This window comes from Mustela nivalis (assembly GCF_964662115.1).
Source record: "Mustela nivalis genome assembly, chromosome: 10".
Lineage (NCBI taxonomy): Eukaryota > Metazoa > Chordata > Mammalia > Carnivora > Mustelidae > Mustela > Mustela nivalis.
Genome location: NC_139029.1, coordinates 72,739,037 through 72,759,742, shown reverse-complemented (window position 1 = coordinate 72,759,742; position 20,706 = coordinate 72,739,037). Strand labels below are relative to the sequence as shown.

The 20,706-nt window shown below is 37.3% G+C and overlaps 1 protein-coding gene across 3 annotated transcripts in view; it reads left to right on the top strand.

The window, feature by feature from the left end:
• The window catches only part of KYAT3 (kynurenine aminotransferase 3), a 59,063-nt gene that overhangs the window by 35,996 nt on the left and 2,361 nt on the right, over positions 1 to 20,706 (top strand). For all 3 annotated transcript variants that reach the window (XM_082688595.1, XM_082688596.1, XM_082688597.1), the window contains 6 exons: positions 6,117 to 6,193; positions 7,626 to 7,715; positions 11,427 to 11,613; positions 13,839 to 13,915; positions 14,183 to 14,269; positions 20,574 to 20,648. In XM_082688595.1, the coding sequence (XP_082544721.1) occupies positions 6,117 to 6,193; positions 7,626 to 7,715; positions 11,427 to 11,613; positions 13,839 to 13,915; positions 14,183 to 14,269; positions 20,574 to 20,636 (581 nt within the window). In that variant the 3' untranslated portion in view covers positions 20,637 to 20,648. The remainder of the gene's footprint in view (positions 1 to 6,116; positions 6,194 to 7,625; positions 7,716 to 11,426; positions 11,614 to 13,838; positions 13,916 to 14,182; positions 14,270 to 20,573; positions 20,649 to 20,706) is intronic.

Here is a 20,706-nt window from a genome sequence, read left to right as displayed (position 1 = left end):
ACAACTGATTGGAAAGGATCCCAGAACAGCTTTAAAATAGTCCTTACATTGGGTATCTTGTCCGGATGATCACTTAAATGGGATTTGAATAAATGATGCTTGAGTGAAATGATTAACAGATGGAAGGACAAGCAGTACAAACTAAGGGAAGAGATTTTTGGATCATACTATAAAGCTATGAAACCAAAGAAGTCATACTTTTGCCTATATCCTTGGCTTTTTGTCAAGAATCCATCTATTACTTAGTACATAAGATACAGGGAGCTTACTTGTTCCCAAGCTGGACTCTGTGCTGAGCAAGTTGCCAAAATTCCAAGTCAACAGGAGATGTAAGGGCCAGTAAGCTATTGCTGCTTGGTCTTTGCCAGAGATTTCTTCATTACTACTGGGCCATCTCACAAGTGTCTCAGTGTCTTCTAGAATTGTTCAGACTGATATCAGCTGTAAGAATGTATGCACGGCTGCAAACTTGGAGTTTTTGCACTTGTCCTTGCACTTGCCCAGAAACACTTTTCTCCCTAGATATCCACATGGCTCAGTCTCTTACCTACCCCAGGGCTTTATTCTGATATCAATTTTTATGGCTATATATACATAGTTACAAGCTTTCTCCTTCCAGCATTTGCTTTGCTTTCCACCCCTCCTGCCCCATTCTGTTTTGTTTTTTTCCTTTATAATAAATATCAAGACCTATATTGTTTACTTCTAACCTGTCAGAACGTAGGAACTTTTGTTTGTTTTAGTGTCTTCTGAATGCCCAATTTCCAGGATAGGATCCTGCATATGTTAGAGGATCAGAGCACAATTGATGAGTAAACGAACAGAAAGTATGAAGAGGATAAGGGAAGGAAAACTAAAATCACTCAGGCAAAAAATCAATAAATAAAAAATTAGTGTACTTATATATAAATAGTTGTATATATCATAATTATCCCTATGTACATTATAAATAGTAGAAATACAGAGGACAAAGCAAATGCTTGAGAGGATCAACAGAGGAGTGAGCAAAAGATGGAATTTGCTAAGCAGAGAGGTAGAAAGAAAATTCATACCAGATAAACTAATATGGACTGAGACAGGGAGGTGTAACAGATCAAGATACACTTAACATTAGGACAAGTGTTTCACAAGGATATAATAGGCACAGATGATGATGGAAAAGTAGGATAATTCTGATAGCCTCGAATATGAGAACACAGTTTAAACTTGTGGAGGAAGTCACTGGTTCTGAAACTCAAAGCCTTAGTATACAGAGTACCTCAGAGCCACGAAATTCACATCATGAAATAGGGACACATTGTCTTCCATCCTGAAACAAGAGACAGTTTTCCTAACAGAAATTTAATAAGTAGAAGAAGTCATTAGGGGCGCCTGGGTGACTTGTTGGATTGAGCATCCAGCTCTTGGTTTCAGCTTAGGTCGTGATCTCAGGGTTGTGAGATCAAGCTCTGTGCTCAGTGGGAAGCCTGCTTTGAACAGTCTCTCCCTCTGCTTCTCCATCCCCCGCCCCCCGCCACTCATGCACACACACACATACACACATATACTCTCTCTCTAAAACAAGGAAATCTTTTTTTTAAAAGAAGTCAATATAAAAATCACAGTTCTGTGCATATTTGTAACAAAGAGCCGTTGAAATAAACACATCAGAACTTTTTTATTTTGCCATTAGTATTCACTTACTAAATATTCATTTGTTTCATCGTTGGTAGCTCACACTGTCAGATAAATAGTAGTACTTATTTTAAGCACTTAAGAAAATTTCAAGGAAGAAAACTTAAAATTGATTTTTAATTAAATTTTTTATTTTTTTATTAACATATAATGTATTATTAGCCCCAGGGGTACAGTTCTGTGAATTGTCCGGTTTACACACTTCATAGCACATACCTTCCCCATGCCCATAACCCCACCCTACCCACCTCTCCCCAGCAACCCTCAGTTTGTTTTATGAGATTAAGAGTCTCTTCTGGTTTGTCTCCCTCCCAATCCCCTCTTGTTTCATTTATTCTTTTCCTACCCCCAAACCCCTCACATTGCCTCTTAACTTCCTCATATCAGGGAGATCATAGGTTAATTGTCTTTCTCTGATTGACTTTGAAATTGTTTTCTTTTTAATTCTACACATTAATTTGATTGTCAGAGTTCCAACGAGCATACTTTGAGAACAAGAGATGTGTCATGTCAAGGGAATTGGTTACATGATTGGATTTGTAGTATAAAGCTAAGAACCAGCTATAGGTGAGGATCTGAAGTGAGTCAGATAGGTTAGCAGTAGAGTTTAGAATCAAAATAATGTGGGGCTTGGGCAGGGAGGGGGTATAGCCTTTGAAGACGGGAAGGGAACAAGCAAGTATGCTTCTGAGATCTCTGGTCTGGCCCCCTCAGCAGTGATGAGGCTCTAAAGCAGAAGTGGGGATGTGCTGAGGAGGAGCAGATCTGTGGGGTGTTAAGGAATTTCCTGCCTCTCGTGCTTAAGTCTTGCTAAGTTTCAGTGTTTGTGAGATACAGAGATGTCTGGAGACAAGTGGAATTATAGGCCTGATAGTCAGGATCAAATTATGAGGAGAAACAGTTTGGGCAGTCATCAAAGTTTTGTTGATGGTGGAACCCTTGGAAGAGAATATTCTCAGGGAGAATGGATAGCCAGAGAAGACAGCCAGAGATCTGAAAGGTTCGGTGATGCCTTGACTCAGAAAACTGCATTAGGGTTCATCTTCATGATCTCTCTGTTTTGGGTCATTTGGACTATTTGCAGTCAAAAATCAGATCAATATGAACAAATAATTATTTCTTGTAATTTCTAATTTAATTAAATAAATATAATTTTTAAGCAGAGAGAAGAGTCATCTTTCTAATGAATATAATTCTATACTTAATATAAAACATAGTTCATGTCTATGCAATAATGCCTCGAATCTTTAGAGTTTTAGTTAACTCAGTTTAACAATATTTTTCCAATAGATAACTTTAAATGATCTTAAAATACATTGTTTGAGCCTTTATTATATTGCTTAAACCTCATATGATAAGCCCTTCATATTAAAAATGTAGCAGATATTACTTGCTGGAGATATCAAGACATATATTTTTAACTCAGATTTTTTAGTTGTTTATAACAGCCCATAAACAAGAAAAAAAAATGAATTCACTATTTCATTATTTAGAGAGTGCAGTTTGGTTCCACAAAAACTTAGCTCTTCTTCAAATATAGTGGCCTTTGTTATATGAAAGATGCAAAATGGCTATTTCATCAATTTGCAGAGTGTGATGGTAAGGCTTTCTAACCACACATCATGAAGCAGCATCACCCTCGTGCTTTTACTGAAGCAGTTTTCCCCAGGGTAGTACTCTTCCTCATGCCTCTCATCCCCATCTGACTTCCACTGAAGCCTAAGCTACCTGTAAATAACTCATAGTGGCTGTGGCTGATTTAAGGATCATGGGTCATAAATTGGAAGTGCAAAGACCAGTTGCCTTAGAGATATAAATGCAAGCTTAACTTACCAACTTTAGGTATTGAAATTTGTTTGTTATTGTTGTTGTTTAGTTTTTATTTATTTATTCATTTAAGTAATCTCTGCACCCATGGTAAGGCTCGAACTTACAACCCTGAGACCAAGAGTTGCGTGCTTTTCCAACTGAGCTGGCAAGGTGCCCCTAGGTTTTTTGGTTTTGGTTTTGTTTTTAAATAACTCTACCCAACATGGAGCTTGAACTCACAACTCCAAGACTAAGAGTTTCATGCTTTATCAACTGAGCCAACCAGTGCCCCTAGATAGTGGTTTTTTTTTAAATGATCAGACCTATAAAGATTCTTTTTTGTTTTTTAGTTTTTTCCTGTTAGATTCACACACAGGACTTCGGTATTCTGTTCTGTTTACATTAACTTCTGTGACTGAGGTGGAGAGGACATGAACATTCAGATGTTTTAAAATTCCTTAGGGCCTTTTTATTGAAGTAGTAGAATTTGTTCTTGGATCAGATTCTTGATTCAAATGATATCTCCAGATTTCTATAAAATAACATTTCAGTCAACAAAAGAAACCTCTCTTTCTAGAAAAAAGATATATTAATACATTGATATTGATATATAAATCTTTCAGTATTCAGCTAACTAATATAAAATTCCTTATAAGTTATTCAGCTGATCAGTTTACTGCTGGAAAAAAAGAGAGGTTTGTGTATACCATGACTCTTAGAACAACAGAAGAATATCTACTGTACCTCTACAGAACAGGTGAAAAACTAGGAGATTGCATAAGAAGAACTTAAAACTCATGGGATTGCATGAGAAGAACTTCACGCCTAAATTATTTAAGGAATGAAAAGAGCAGTGTAGTTAGCATTCTTGGAAGATTCATAAGGCAACATTTTGCCAATGTTCAGCAAAGTTCGCAAGATTTTACATTCTCTACCTTCATCATTTTGTCACCAGCATGCCCTTTGCCACAAATACCTTTTTTCCTCTTCTCTGACTGGCAAAGGCCTACGTGGTCTTCCAAGTCTCAGCTCAAGCATTACTGTCTACAGAAAGCTACGCCTAACACCTTCTTCTGTTCTTGCATGATACTCCATGCCTGTTGGGATTACAGCACTTTCCATACTGTTCTATGGTTGCTGTTTTACTTTCCTCCTACCCCCACTAGACATTAAACTCCTTGAAGATAGGAATGGCTTCTTTCTTATCTTTGTTTCCTCTAGATCTAGGTTAGTCTTAGGCACCTGGTCATTGCTAATAAGTGTTTGGTAAGTAAATAAGTATAAGATTGAATGATTTTTTTAAAGATATCAACCAACTTGAAAACATTTATGCAGTCATTTCTCATTATTTGTGCAATCCATATTTGTGAATCACCCACTAAAATAGATTTTTAACTCCAAAGTCAATACTCCTGGCACTTCATTCATAAATCTGCAGAAAGGGGCAAAAAATTAGAGTGACCCGATGGACATGTTCTCAGTTGAGGTCAACAAGGCAACGCTCTGCTTTCTTATTTCAGCTCCTTCTATAAACAAGTGTCCTTTTCATGATGATTTTGTTCTTTAAAATAGATCCCAAGCATAGTGCTGACATGCTGGCTAATATTTCTAAGAGTAGGAAGGCTATGTATGGTATGTATTATGGAGAGAATAAGTATGGGAGATGAGCTCCATTCAGGCACAAATTCTAGTGCTCTTGGCCATGGAGATATTAAGGGGTGATACCCAAAAGGTATGGACTTCCTCCAACTGCTTGCACAGCTCTGCTGACACACTAAATATCATCAAATTGGACAGTTTAAAGAAGTGAATTTTATGGTGTAGGATTTATATCTCAAAGTTGTTAGTAAAACACACACACACGCACATGCATGCACACCCAGATTGCCAGGCGCTACCCCCAGAGTTTCTGATTCAGTAGCTCTGGGATACAGTCCAATAGTTTGCCTTCCTGACTACTTCCCCACTGAGACTGCTATTGCTGGTGTGGGGACCACATTTTAAGAACCATTGCCATAGGAAGCCTGGAGAAATAGATTCACAAAATGGGCAAAGTAGAGTTGAGACAACAGTAGCTAGGACCACAACCAAAATGGAGCCACAGGAAGAGAATATTGAATGTACTGCCACTGCTGACACTGCTTGTGTGACCTCTGCCCGGCACTGGCTACTGACACTCCTGCCCCTCGAAGTAATTTTGCTACTTAAAATTACTTAATCTGTCACGTATTACAGTGTTTTCAAGTACTGTAACATTTTTCATTGTGTTTAGGTTAAAGTTACATTATATTTAAAAACCCGCTGAAGGGACGCCTGGATGGATGGCTTAGTCATTAAGCATCTGCCTTTGGCTCAGGTCCTGATCCCAGCATCCTGGGTTGGAGCCCTGTATCAGGCTCCCTGTTCAGCGGGGATCCTGCTTCTTCCTCTCCAGCTCCCCCAAGCTTGTGCGCTCTCTGTCTCTCCTTCTCATATAAATAAATAAAATCTACAAAATAAATAAAAATAAAAAATAAATTAAAAAAAATAAAAACCTACTGAAATACACTGACGACACTACTTTTAGATTATACTGAATAAAGATTGATGGGAAAGCAATTCCTTAACCTTTTTCTTTTCTCTTTCCTATTCAGCTACGTTTCCAGGAATGTGGGAGAGAACAATAACAATAGGAAGTGCTGGAAAGACTTTCAGTGTAACTGGCTGGAAGGTAAGATGCTGAAGAAGATAATGTCTTCAAAACAGGCATATATTTTATTTCTCGTAGAGTTTCTGTACTTGTGTATTTTAAATGCATATATTCTCAGTTTACACGGGTTTTTATATTGACTGATATTTTCTTTATTATTTACGCATTCGGCTTTCATGTTGGCCTTTATCCTTTTTGAGACCTGATCATTTCTTTGTTCAAGTTTTTATTTAAGTTCCATTTACCATACAGTGTCATATTGGCTTCTGGTGTGCAGTACAGTGATTGGGCCCTTCCATACCAGCCCAGTGCTCATCACGAGTGCCTGCCTGACTCCTCATCACCTGTGTCCCCCATCCTTCCTCCCCCTTCCCCTCTGTTAACCATCGTGTGTTCTCCATAGTTAAGGATCTGTTTCTTGTTTTGCCTCCCTCCCTCTCTTTTTCTTTTCCTTTGCTCATTTGTTTCGTTTCTTAAATTCCACATATGAGTGAAATCATACGGTATTTGTCTTTCTCTAACTTATTTCGCTTAGCAGAACACTGGCTCCACCCATGTCACTGTAAATGGCACAAAAAATAGGAAGTTTTTCATTTTATAAGTAATGAACTAATGGAACTCTTTTTTTTTGCAAAAAGCGTTCAGATTATTGCATATTAATATAAAAGGAGGAAGAAAATAATATAGAATAATAACTAGTATTTTGGCACTTACTCTGTGCCAAGTTCTAAGTGCTTTACACAAGCTCGTTCTCATAAGGGCATTATGAGGTGAGTATAATTTATCATCTCCTTTCTCAGGCAATAAAACTAGTACAGAAAAGTTAAGTAAGTTGCCTGAGGCTATACTGCAAATAAAGTCAAGCCAGTGCAGGCAGTCTAGCTTCAGAATTCACGTACTTACGCACCACATTATGTAATACAATAACAATTTACCCAGTAAATTATTGTTTAGTTTTTATTTATTTACTCATTTAAGTAATCTCTACACCCATGGTAAGACCTTGGAAACTTGGTCATCCTCCAACCGGCCTCTCCTGAACATGGCCAAGAGGCAGGGAGTATCAAGAAAATGGGGCCTGGAGAACCAGCTTCTGGAAGAGCCCCCTAGGCCCTCATTCAGAGTTACTTTTACCTAAATCAGATAACCTTTGTTACAGTTTTTAGACCTTCAGAATACCAGAAGTAGCAAATTAGAAAAGAAAAGGATAATAGTGACTAAGGGTACTGTTTACCTTCTGAAAGCAGAGTTCAGTGACTCCAGCGGAAACTTTCTCACAAAACAACAGTGTTGAAATGAGGGGTAAATACTAACACTGTACTACTTTCATAGTATGAACATTTTAGACTTGCATATACCTAATAATTACATTAAGCTGAGCTACTCTTTCAGATTTGGTACATACAGTTAGATTTGTTTTTTGAAATCTGCTTTGTATCTTTTCCTTTTCCAGCTTGGCTGGTCCGTTGGTCCTCATCATTTGATAAAACATTTACAGACGGTCCAACAAAACACCATTTATACCTGTGCGACGCCTTTACAGGTAAGTATTAATGGTACTTGGGGTTGAAGCATAGTCTTTTGATAAAAGTGTTATTTTTAGGCTGTGTATTCGAGTACCCTTTTTGAGCCAGGCTTCTAGTACTGTTTGGGAATTTAGGAACGGACAAATATTCATTGCTATCAAGAACAGCTTTTTTTGTTTATTTAAATACATCAAGTTTTAGTTCTGAACACTCATATACTGCTGGAGGGATTGCAAAGTACTGTGGACTCTGTGAAGGACAGTGACGACACCTTGTCTTTCCCGTCTTCTAGGGACTGCTCGCATTCCTTGGCTCATGGTCACATCACTCTAACATGATTCTGATTCTCTCCTGCTACCTTCTTGCCCTTATAAGGATCTTTATGATTGTATTTGAACATTTGCAAAGTTCATTTTACCATGCAGGGTACCATATTTACAGGTTCTGGGTTTGTTTGTTTGTTTGTTTGTTTTTAAGATTTTTCTATTTATTCAAGCAGTGGGGAGGTTGAGAGTGTGGGTACCCTGATGCAGGGCTCTGTCCCAGGACCCTGGGATCATGACCTGAACTGAAGGACTGGGCCACCCAGGTGCCCTTACAGGTTCTGGGTTTTAAGACCTGGACACCTTTGGGGGCCATTCTGTCTGTCACTATGAGTATTTAAAAAATGAAAAGAAAGGAAAAGAACGAGGAAGCTCTATAAGGATCAATATGGAAAAATTTCCAGAATATACTGTAAAGTAAAAAAAGCAAGATGCAGGGCAGTGTATATTTTTGCTATATCCTGTATAAGACAAGGGGAAACCATTCACTTGTATTTTCCTAAAGGATCTCTGGAAGGATCCATAAAGAGCTAGTAAAAGTGGCTAATTGTAGGGGATTGAGGAATAGGTGAAATGAGTAGATAGGAACAGGGGTGGGTGTAAGACTTTTTAATGTATATCCTTTTTATATCTTTTCTGTTTTTAAAAAATGAATATATAATAGGTATCTGTGTATCATTATTCTGTGAATAATCAGAACAGTGAAAAAAAATTTTTTTTCTGGAAGACAGTTAAAAAGCCAAAAGAGTGAAATATATTGGCTACAGTAAATTTACTTTTTTGCTTCCTGTCAAAAATACCTACTGAATGAGAAAAAAATTTTTTTAAATTCTTTCTCCAGTGACTCTCTAAAGCAGTATCATAATAAAGACTAGTTTTGACTTTTGGTTTTATATAATAATAAATTCATTTTATCCACTCAAAATAAGTCCATTCATTTATTTAACAAACATTTACTGAGTATTGGAGATATAGCAGGAATCTCTTTCTGAAAAGCTCTTTTTGAGCTTATAGCCTAGTTGACAGTACACAGATAATAAAGAAGTAAATATTTTACTGATATGCCAGGTATTCATAGATGCAATAGAGAAAAATAAAGCAAGAAAGAGGAAGGATATAAAATGCTAAGGGAGATACAATGTTAAATGGAGTAATCTTTGAAAGCTTCACTGAGATGACATCTGAGCTGTGAATTGAAGCTTAAATAGTCACATGGGTTACCTAGAGAAGAACCTTCCAGACTGTGAGAAAAACAAGTGCAAAGGCCCTGGGGTAAGCAGTCTGGCTGTCATGTTTGTATCTGTGAAAAGTACAAAAGTGGGACGGGATAATCAAAGGACAAGAGTAGGAGGAAATAAATCAAAGGAGTAGCTGGAAGCCAGATCAAGTAAGGTCATATTCCTTACTATAAAGGCTGAGTGAGATAAGCCACTGGAGAGTTCAAGCACAAGGGTAACGTGATCTAACTTGCACTATCAAAGGGACCTGCCTACTTTATTGAGTTAGAAGACTCTTGATGTGATCCAGGAGAGAGACAGCAGTTGACTGAACCAGTACGGGGATAGTAAAATGGTGGAATGTGATTGGGTTGTGAATATATTTTGAAGGCAGAGCTGACAGTATTTGCTGTTGGGTCACATGTGGGGCTTGAGAAAAGGAGTCCAGTATAAGACTACAGTTAAGAGAGATGTTTATGTCTCTTGAGCTTTGACTTTTCTAGGGCAATATCCCCTGCAATGGGGAGTGAATAAATTGCTGAGAAAAAGAAGGATGCAGCTAAGAATCTGGAACATCCTTTCCTGACTGCTCTGGTCCTCCATTTCAGCTAAGTGCCTGGATTTTTCCATGCATTCAGACAACCAAGTTTGGAAGCTGGCCCATGCTTCCCAAGAGAACCCCAGCTTCCCAGGCTGATGCATCTTGATCCTTAACAAAATCCAAGATTTTGTTAGTACTGGAAATTATTATTAATTCTTTTTTCCTGCTGGCTTCTTTCGGGATGCAATCTTCTCAGTGATCTTACCCTTCTCTGTCTCTCCATGTCATTTCTTGCCATCCACTCTTGCTACTCTTGAGCCACGCCAGACTCAGTTCTTCCAACAGAACAAACTGTATCCTGCCTTTTGCATGTATTTGTTTCCTCATCCCTTCCACTTACCCCCTCCAGAACACACCAACTGGAATCTTTATAACGGTGAGGATCATGTTCTCTTATTTACCATTACAGCCCCAGTGTTTTATCACAATGCCAATATTTAACATTGGTATTCAGTGTATGTTTACTGAGTGAGTGTTTTATCCTTTAATTCTTGATACCTCTTGGTTCTGATTAATTTCCTTAAAATTTGGCCACTTTGCCCTGCTGTCTCGACCATTCCACTTATTGATTATTTGCTTATGTTCCCTTCTTTGTGCTGAGAACTGGTATTTCTAAGTTAGTTCACACTGACCTACCAGTCCTCTGCCCCCTTGCTTGTACAGATCTTCGTTCTTTATGTATGTCCTGATTCAGACTTGTTTACCTGACCTGTGGCCTCCTCAGACACCCACATGACCTTTAACAACATTAGCTTTTTCCCTTCTCCCAGTTTCTCTCCTGTCACTTCTGGCTTTCTTGAGGAATGGTACAGAAGTGACTCCATATACCTTGGAAACTCTTTTCTAATCCCTGCGGTCCATAGACACTTCTGGGATATGAATGATTAGAACAGGGATTAGAATTTAGATTAGAATTATTGCATAACTGGGACACCTGGGTGGCTCAGTTGGTTAAGCAGCTGCCTTCAGCTCAGGTCAGGATCGAGTCCCACCTCTGGCTCCTGGCTCCGCAGGGAGCCTGCTTTTCCCTCTGACTCTGCCTGCCACTCTGTCTGCCTGTGCTCACTCTTGCTCTCTCTCTCTCTCTGACAAATAAATAAATAAAATCTTTTTTAAAAAAAAAGTATTATTGCATACCTATGGGTAGTGACATAGTGGGTTCACTTTCATTTCCATGACCTCCTCCAAGGTAACGGGAAAAGGCTAGTTCATCATTTCTTTGGTCATCTTTCAGACTTAGATCTAGCAAGTCATTCTGCAGCTCATCTCAGTGGAAAATAACTTCATGTCTTTTCCTTTCCAAGTAAGCCATCTTTATACAAAACCTCTTTTTTAATTCAGATCTTCATGGCTCATTCTCAGTTCTTCAATTTAGATTTAATCATTTACATGTAACTGATTGCTCTGTTAATTTACATAGTCTAACATAAGTTCACAGGAATTTAGCTATAATTCCCTGAATGACTTTTTTCTTTTTCTTTTTTTTTTTTTTTTACCAATCATGTGACTCAGGCAATTTTAATTCTACCAATAAATTCAGCAACATTACCATATTTCCTTTCCACATGTTTCAATCTTAACATGCAGGAAGCCTTGGCTCAAGCTTTTTGGATTGACATCAAGCGCATGGATGACCCAGAGTGTTACTTCAATTCTTTGCCAAAAGAGTTAGAAGTCAAAAGAGATCGGATGATACATTTGCTTGAAAATCTTGGCCTAAAGCCCATAGTTCCTGATGGGGGATACTTCATCATTGCTGATGTGTCTTTGCTAGGTTTGTAAGAGTTTTTTATTATTTCAAATATATGGAAACTTATGTGTGAAACTATATTAGAATTAGAGAGTAAAGATTGGTGTCAAAGTCATACCAACATTTTGTCTCTTGGAAAATGGCTTTTCAATATGTCACTGGTTTTTGTTGTTGTTGTTGTTTGTCTTTTGTTTTAATAACTGTCTTGAGTTTTAGGTCCCTGAACCTTAAGTGTGACTGTTAACAGGGTTATGGAGCCAGTTCTTTTAGGTATCCCATTAAACATAGAATTTGCTATCATCTTGTTCTAGTGTGGAATTTAAAACAAAAGTCTATGAAATAATATATGATCCCAGTGTTCCCCTGAGTAAAATTTTAGTTCCCTTTTTACTTAAGAAAAATAAAATTTCTAGAATGTCGTTGCTATCAGGGAATGTTTGTTATTTTAGAATACACTGAAATGAAGTAAAGAAGGAAAATAATATCTATTGAGAGTCTACTTACATGCCTAGCACTTTCAAACACCCTTTTGAAGAAAGTGTTGTTAGCTCCACTTTTAAAGATGTGAAGACTTCGAAAGTTTTAAATAACTTGCCTGAAGTCACATAGCTGGATTCCAAATAGTTTTGTCTTCAAAAAACAATGGTCTTTTTTTTTTTTTTTTTAAGATTTTTCTTATTTATTTGACAGAGATCACAAGTAGGCAGAGGAGCAGGCAGAGAGAGGAAGAAGCAGGCCCCCTGCTGAGCAGAGAGCCTGATGTGGGGCTTAATCCTAGGACCCTGAGGTCATGACCTGAGCTGAAGGCAGAGGGTTTAACCCACTGAGCCACCCAGGTGCTCCAACCATGGTCTTTATATTACCTGAAGCTATTTTATATAGCTGACATGCCATACTAATCTAAAATTAGAAGCATGATAACATTTTATATATAACCAGTTTTCTTCAAAAAAAAAAAAACCCCTATAGTGTTAATATTAGTAAATTTAAAAGCATAATTTATTCTGATAGAAGTTGGCCAAATAGTTTGTTTTAAGGTTCTATTACAATAAAGTTATATTCCACTGAACTTGAAAAGCATTTTATATATACTAACTTCTATAAGACTGGAAACTTTTGATTTTTATAACCAAACAGTGACTTATTTCTTCATTTGTTGTGAGAGAAGCAGAAGCCGTTATGCCCAGAGATTTTTGCTGTCCTATAGCCTGAAAGCTATGTATGTTTGGCTCTACCAAGCTCCATTATTATATAAAGCCCCTCAAGATGTCCTATATTCTGAGATTTAGAAATCACTTTTCCTATGGTACATCTAAGTGTATAATTCATTTTATGAGATGATAAAAAGACACAGCTGTTTTCATCACCTTTAGTTTTGCCTTTGAATTGAAAATCCATACCATTTCAACATTAATTTATTTTGTATATTTTTATTTATTATTTAAAGATTTTATTTATTTATTTGTCAGAGAGAGAGAGCACAAGCAGGAGGAGTGACAGACAGAGGGGGAAGCAGGCTTCCTGCTGAGCAAGGAGCCCGATGTGGGACCCTGTCCCAAGGACCCTGGGATCATGACCTGAGTTGAAGGCAGATGCTTAAACAACTGAGCCATCCATGAACTATTTTTATTTTTTATGTATTTTATTTTTTTATTTATGTACTTATTTTATTTTATTTATTATTATTATTGTTATTATTGGTGGGCAACAGAAAAAATTTATTGAGAGATATCTAAGTAACAGTACAAAAGCTCCTGAGAAGGAAAGGGAACTTGAGAGGGTTGCGCAACATGAGTTATTTTTAAAATAATTAATTTACATACTTGATTTATTTCCAAAAAGCATTTAAGCTAACTTATATTAAAAAGATTTCTATGTAGTAATATATATAAATAATTTATGTAACAGAGGATCAGTTCACATAGGAGGGGAAGGAAGCGAATTTTTCATATAGGTTCACACATTATTGTGATTAGCATTAACTTCGGAATGAACTTTGTGGCTGCAATAGCAAATGGAAAATGGAGTTAATTACATAATCTTGGAAATAATCGTTCTTAAAAAAAAAAAAAGAGTGAATTCCTCACTTCCTCACTGTGAATTCCTCACTTCCCAACCCACCATATAGTGTGAGACTTCAGTAGTTTCTGTGACTATTTTCTGAAAATATTTTGAATCTTGGCAGATTTAAATGAAATACATCTTCTCCTCAGATATAATAGACCATCTAACTTTCATTGTTGTTTTAGATGCAGACCTCTCTAGTATGAAGGACAGCAATGAACCGTATGACTATAAATTTGTGAAATGGATGACTAAAAATAAGGTAATTTTTATTGGCCTTTGAGATACTGTGCTGTATTTTATGGTTAACTTATGAAGAATACTTGCTGACATGTTTTGAACAATGTTAACAATAGTTTTGTTATGTGATATTCCACTTATGGCTATGTGGAGGATTTTAAAAACATTTTTTTCTTTTTAGAAGTTGTTGTGAACATTTAGAAGTATTTGTTTTTGATATTTATCTATTCTAAAATTAAAGTTGAAGTAGAAGTAGTTTTCCTATTTTATTTTCCTATTTATTTTTCAGAAACTGTCAGCCATTCCAGTTTCAGCATTCTGTAACACAGAGACCAAACTACAGTTTGAGAAGTTTGTGCGATTTTGCTTCATAAAAGTAAGTTCCCTGCCATGAAATTAACTGCCTACCAGAACAAAACTCAACACTTTGAAGTACTGAGTTTACTGTATTACAGCATAATCAGTCAAACACCTTACCATGTAGCAATACAATGTCCAGCAGAAATAAAAAATTACTAGACATGTGAAGACATAAGAAAATGTGACCCTTGGGACACCTGGGTGTCTCAGTCAGTTAAGTGTCTGCCTTCAGCTCAGGTCATGATCCCAGGACCTGCGTCAGGCTCTCTGCTCAGTGGGGAGTCTGGTTTTTCCTCTCCCTCAGCCGCTCTCCCTGGTTGTGCTCTCTCTCAAATAAATAAAATCTTTTTAAAATATATATATAATCCTTAATAAAGAAAAAAGTAGTCAGTAGAAACAGATTACAAGGTGACCCCGATATAGGAATCATCAGACAAGGACTTTAAAGCAGATATTGGAAGTATGTTCAAGAAATTAAAAGAAAATATAGTCATAATGAGTGAACAAATTAAAACTATAAAAAAATCAACTGGAAATTCAGGAATTTAAAAGTGTAATATTTGATATGAAAAATGTATGGGGCTTAACAGACAGAGGTTTGAGGATATCAGGAATAAAGACCCACTTGAATTATAGATTCATAGAATTATCTAATCTGAAAAGCAGGGAAAAATTATTTTTGAGAAATAAACAGAGCCTTAGGTCTATGAGACAGTATCAAGTGATAATACATGTAATTAGAGTACCAAAAAAAAAAGAAAGAAAGAAAGAAAAAATGTGGCAGAAAAAATATTTTAAGAAGTAATAGCCCCAAAAAAAAGAAGTAATGGCCACAATCTCCTCCTATTTGGTGAAAAGCAATATCCTTAGAGATCAGTGAACCACAACAGACTGTAAAGAAAACCACCCTAATGGTTGCCTGGGTAGCTCAGTCATTGAGCATCTGCCTTTGGCTCAGGTCATGATCCAAGGGTCCTAGGATTGAGCCCCACATCGGGCTCCCTGCTCAGTGAGAAGCTTGCTTCTCCCTCTTCCTCTGCTACTCCCCTGCTTGTGTTCCCTATCTCGCTGTGTCTCTGTCAAATAAATTAGTAAAATCTTAAAAAAAAAAAAAAGGAAAGGAAAGAAAACCACCCTAAGACACTTTATACTCAAACTGCTGAAAACCAAATGTAATGGTAAGATCTTGAAAACAGCAAGTAAAAGACTCTACTTCACATGCTTATGAATTCAGCAACTTCTTATCAAAAAAAAAAAAAAATGGAGACGAGAATACAGTGAAATGACATCCTCAAAGTGCTAAAATAAAAAATGTATCAGCCCAGAATTCTTTATCCAGGAAAATAGCCTTTAAAACTGAAAATGAAGTGTATATTCCTGACAAACGAAAGCTAAATGAATTGCTTATCATCAGATCTGTACTTAAAAAAAAAATCTGAGGGGCACCCAAGTGGTTCAGTTGGTTAAGTGGCTGCTTTCAGTTCAGGTCATGATCTTGGGGTCCTGAGATCGAGCCCCACATCAGGTTCCCTGCTCAGCGGGGAGCCTGCTTCTTCTCCATCTAATGCTCCCCCTGCTTGTGTTCTCACTCTTTCTCTCTCAAGTAAATAAATAAAATCTTTTTTAAAAATCCGAATATATGCATCATTGCTATTTCTGAAGACAGGCTTAATAAGATCCAAAAACTACCAACACATTCATCTATAAACCTAGTCAGAATGATGTAAACATTGTTTTCAACTTTGAAAGACAATCTACAAACTCTGGAAGACTCATTCAGAAGAGAATAAAAATGTTAACAACCTAATAATATTTTATTTTTATTTATTAATATTTTGTTTAGTTGACCAAACTGTAGAAGAGAGAGTAAGGCCAAGAATATTCTCATGTTTCAGTGGATCCTAGACAGAGAAGTGTATCTTTTAAAGTTACAAGCAGAAGTAATTAAAAAAAAAAAAAGATTAACTTAAGACTTCCTGTTTTAAAATCATAAACACTGCCCTTCCCCATTCTCTTCTTGGAAATTAATGAAAACAACTAGGAGAATGGAAAACAGATTCACAAATTCCCCAGTAAATGAAGAAGAGTTGCCAAATACTGTAAAAGTAAAGGGAAGACCCCTAGAAAGTCTCTTGTGTCTACATCTTCAGGTTATAAACAGCACCAGCAGGGAACCAACTCATTTAAAACAATAGGGCAATAAGTACACTAGCTTCTCCAGACTCATTTAGCATCATGCAAGGCAGGAGAGAGATACAGCTGTATCATCTAGAACCTGTGTGGGGCAAGGTGGGAAGGAGATTATAGTTGGGTTATCAATTTTCTTATTCATACCTGTCATGTGTGCTCCAACCCGTGTTGGGGCACTGTGGAGGAGATAGATTAAATTGGAGGTAGCCTCTTAAATTATCTGGGAGGGGGAAAAAAAACCTCCCCACCGCTGAAGTCCACATCAATCATATTAAACTTTACTATGAACCAGGGAGAATTTCTGCTGTCTTCTAGTGCTACCCTAACTCCTCACATAGATCTGCAGATACATCTTCCAATTATAGACAAAGTCAGTAGGTAGCATATTCATTACCAGAGCAACAGGAACAGTAGGTGCACTAGCAAGAGATTACAGAGGTAATTCAATCAAAAATGACTAATGAAAAAGAATCAGCTGCGAATCTATAAAATAATATTAAGGGTGGAAGAGAAAGGTGCAGGGAAAACAAAGTGTCAGAAAGAGAATATTCAGTCAGAGAAATGTTGCTATAGATAGTTCAAATCCAGAACCTTTAAAATGAGATTAAAGCAGAAATTTTAAAAGTTCAGGGAAGATAATGTTAGATAATATAAGAAGATAAAATGACAGCTTGTCAGAGCTCAGGTACAAAATTGACGGGAAAAAAATCAAGCTATTGATTATTGTAGTGACATTGGAAACAGCGCAGGGAACACTGAATACTTACTTCTGTAAGCATCTTAAGGATTGAGAAAAGTGAGCAAAGAAGAGTGGAAAGGATCAAAGACTTTTAAAATATTAGAAAAATTATAGATGTGGAAGACAAGTGAAATATCTAGAATTCTGTGGTGAGGGGGAAAAATGGACCCTGAAAAGAATTTAATAGCTTTATCTTAAGAATGCTTAAGAACGCTCAGTAATTTCATTTTTTTAATTAAAAAAAAAAGGCAGCTAAATCCAGCAATTGAAAGGGAGTGCTTTGCCTCAGGAAGAATTGTCACAGAACAATTAACACTGAGATATATTGGATTTAAAAGATAAACAGTCCTTCAGCATCTACACAAAAAAACCAAAGCCTTCATGGGGGCAGAGTAAGAGGATCTGTGTAAACAGATCAACACTCAATCCTCAAAGATACAGGAGCAATACCAAGAAGTCTAAGGAAAGTTACCATGGCTGACTCAACCTCTTGGAAAGGCTAAAAATAAAAGGATGGCAAAAGGTGCCAAAATAATGAAAATTGAAAGAAAGTAGGTGAGACTTAAGGCAAAATAAGCCAAAAAGGAGCACTTTACAATGGTTATGGGTAACATTCTCAGCAGCTCTCAAATATATGAAAGGACTCCCACTTTAGTCATATTACAATAAATGAAAATTAAAATTGCAACAAAATTTTATTTTATCTATTAGCTTGGAACGCTTCACGAATTTAGCTTGGAAACAACCGAACAACTAAAAATTTCTGTAAGACACTCTTACAGAGAGCAGGGGTATCATTTGTAAAATCTCTTAACAGTGGTTAGTTTGACCATTTCCATCCAAATGTAATGCACATACCTCTTAACGCAGAAATTCTACTTCTGGGATCTTTTTCCCATGAATTAACTTGCACATTTTGAATGACTGGTGCTCAAGGATTTTCTGTATTTGTAACTCCCCTCTTTGACAGTGAAAAAAACCCTGGCTTTCATCATGGAATCATATCTTTAATCAGTCCCTTGGTATGTGCCACTGTCCCTCCAGCCACCACCCCTCAGGCTTTGACACTTTGTACCAGGCTGCTATTGCTGTCACCTGTTGCAGAGATGCCCTCCTCCAGTTCTCCACCACTGCACACGAGGCTGCCACTATCCCCCACTGCATGGAATCCTTCACCCCTCGTACTTTCTGACATCCCATGCCCATCTACCTTGGCAGATGCCTGCCTCATCCCATCGAGGTTCCAGCACCCTGCCTGGAGCCACCCTGCCATACAGATGCTGGCTTACCCTGCTTGGATCCTGACATCCTATTCCAGTCAACACTGCCACTGCCATCACCAACACCTCATGCCACCCACATAAGAAACCCCCCTGTCTCCACTCAGGCTGCTACATCCTGCGCCAGGCTGCCCAGGCTTCCCCTGCCTCCGTATGTGGACACCTGCTTCACTCAGCCCCACCGAATGGCTTTTCAGTTAAATCATTTGGTAGAGAGGGAAAGGAAAGAAGTAGAAAAAGCAGAGGAGAAAAACAAGAGCTTGATTTTCACTGTTTATCTGTCAGTTTAATTTTATACCATATGCTGGCATTTACCTATTCAAAAAGCAAATGAGTTTTATGAGAAATCATAACTGAAACATTGAAGGGAATGGGCATAGTAGTGTGAACGAACAATTTTTCTTCATTCAGAGCAGAGAATTGTGAATTTTGTCTGAAGTCAATAAATAAAACCAAATAAAAATAAACCAAATAGAAATAAAACCAAATGCATTATTTAGTTCTTGGAAGTAACCACTAGAACTAAAACCAGAAATTACCATAAAAAGTTGTCTTGTGGGATGGTGGGCATAGTAGGACAGAGTAGGGAGGAGGAGCAGAGGATTCTGACTCTGTGTAAGCTCTTCTACACCCTCTGATTTGTTTCTGTAACTCTGTGTTAATTTAATTGTATTCCTTGTATAGGTCTGCCTTTTCATTTTTGAAAATTTTGAAAATTCTCTTCATTTGAGATCAAATATTCACTTAAATCTTCATTTAGTGCTATTATGTTTGATATTTTTTCTACTTTACCAAAATCTGTCTTTATTTTAAAGTAAACAAATCATTGGAGTACTATCCAAAACTTAATGAATGGTAGCTGTAATTTGCTCAACGTGCCTATTTTCAATTAGGCAAATACCAGCCAATGGTACCATTCACCATGATTTTGTGTCAGAAGGAATCATCTTATTTGTAAATGTCATTTTAAAAAGAGGAGAGAGACTGCTGATTTTAATGCTTTTAGTGAGCCAGTATTTTCAGTAAACTTTTCTGAGCAGCAAGGAAAAATGATTTTTTCAGAAATCTTAGCATTGGATATAAATGTTGACAGTCAACACAATCAATGAATATCATGCAGTTTCCCAAATGGAAAGGATTTCCTTATGAATTCCTTTCCTAAAGACATTCAAATACCCCAACTGGAGACTGAGTCTGTCCTTTAATATCCCAAGCTTATGGCTGGATATTATCAGGGGTGTCAGGTCATGCACAAAAGGGGGTGAGGTGAGAGGCAAGAAAGCCAAAATAATAAATATTGATCCCATGAGCATAGCCTTCAGACTCGCTGCCGGCATCAGTGTCATTTATGAGTCTGGGTCTTCTTTGGCACGGCAAGCTGCTTGGACTGCTCTGATGGTTATAAAATAGTGAGAGTGTTCGCATCAGTGAATGTGGTTTTGTCAGGGATCAGTTTAAACTGTTTTCAGTCTGAACTGCGTTTAACAGTTTGTCGATCATTTTCTTGGTGATGCTTTTTGGCCACATGCCAGTTGATTTGTACATTTCTTTAGTGTCAGAATTGGAGCAATAGACTGGCAGCCAGTATCACAAAACAGTATGATGTAGTGATCAGTGTCACACTTCTCTAGCTCCTCTAATATTGAATTCTTATGAAGTTCATTCACTTTTCCAGCTAGGCAGTAATGGCATATAACATTATAAATAATTGATTTGTTTAATTTGCTTCTGGGCTCCTTAAAGAGCTCGGGACCTGTGTACTAGACCACCAAGGTGGGGGAAGATACTATAGATGCCATTTTCCAGTTTCTGTCCATGCACTTGCCAGAGTTGTGGCTTTATATGGGTGTGGCTCTCTATGGGCAAGGCTTCCAATGACTCATCTTCTGAGAAGGCATGATCCCGGATTGAACACTCTGGGATCTGGTGCTGTGTAGGCCAAGGACAGGCTAGAGCCCAGCTGGGCCCTGCTCAAGTTATCAGGGGTTGAAGAGCACTTGGTTCCCAAATCACTACATGACTTTTCCTGATCCATTGACTTTGGTATATTTTTTCTATATTTATATATGTACTTCATCTTGAATTTGTTTTATATATAATGTCTTTTACAGAAAGACAGTACACTGGATGCTGCTGAAGAAATAATTAAGGCATGGACTGGACAGAAGTCTTGATCCAAGCAGAAGGTTTGTATTAGATGACCTGATATGGAATTGTTATTTAGTGCTGCCATCTACTGGACAC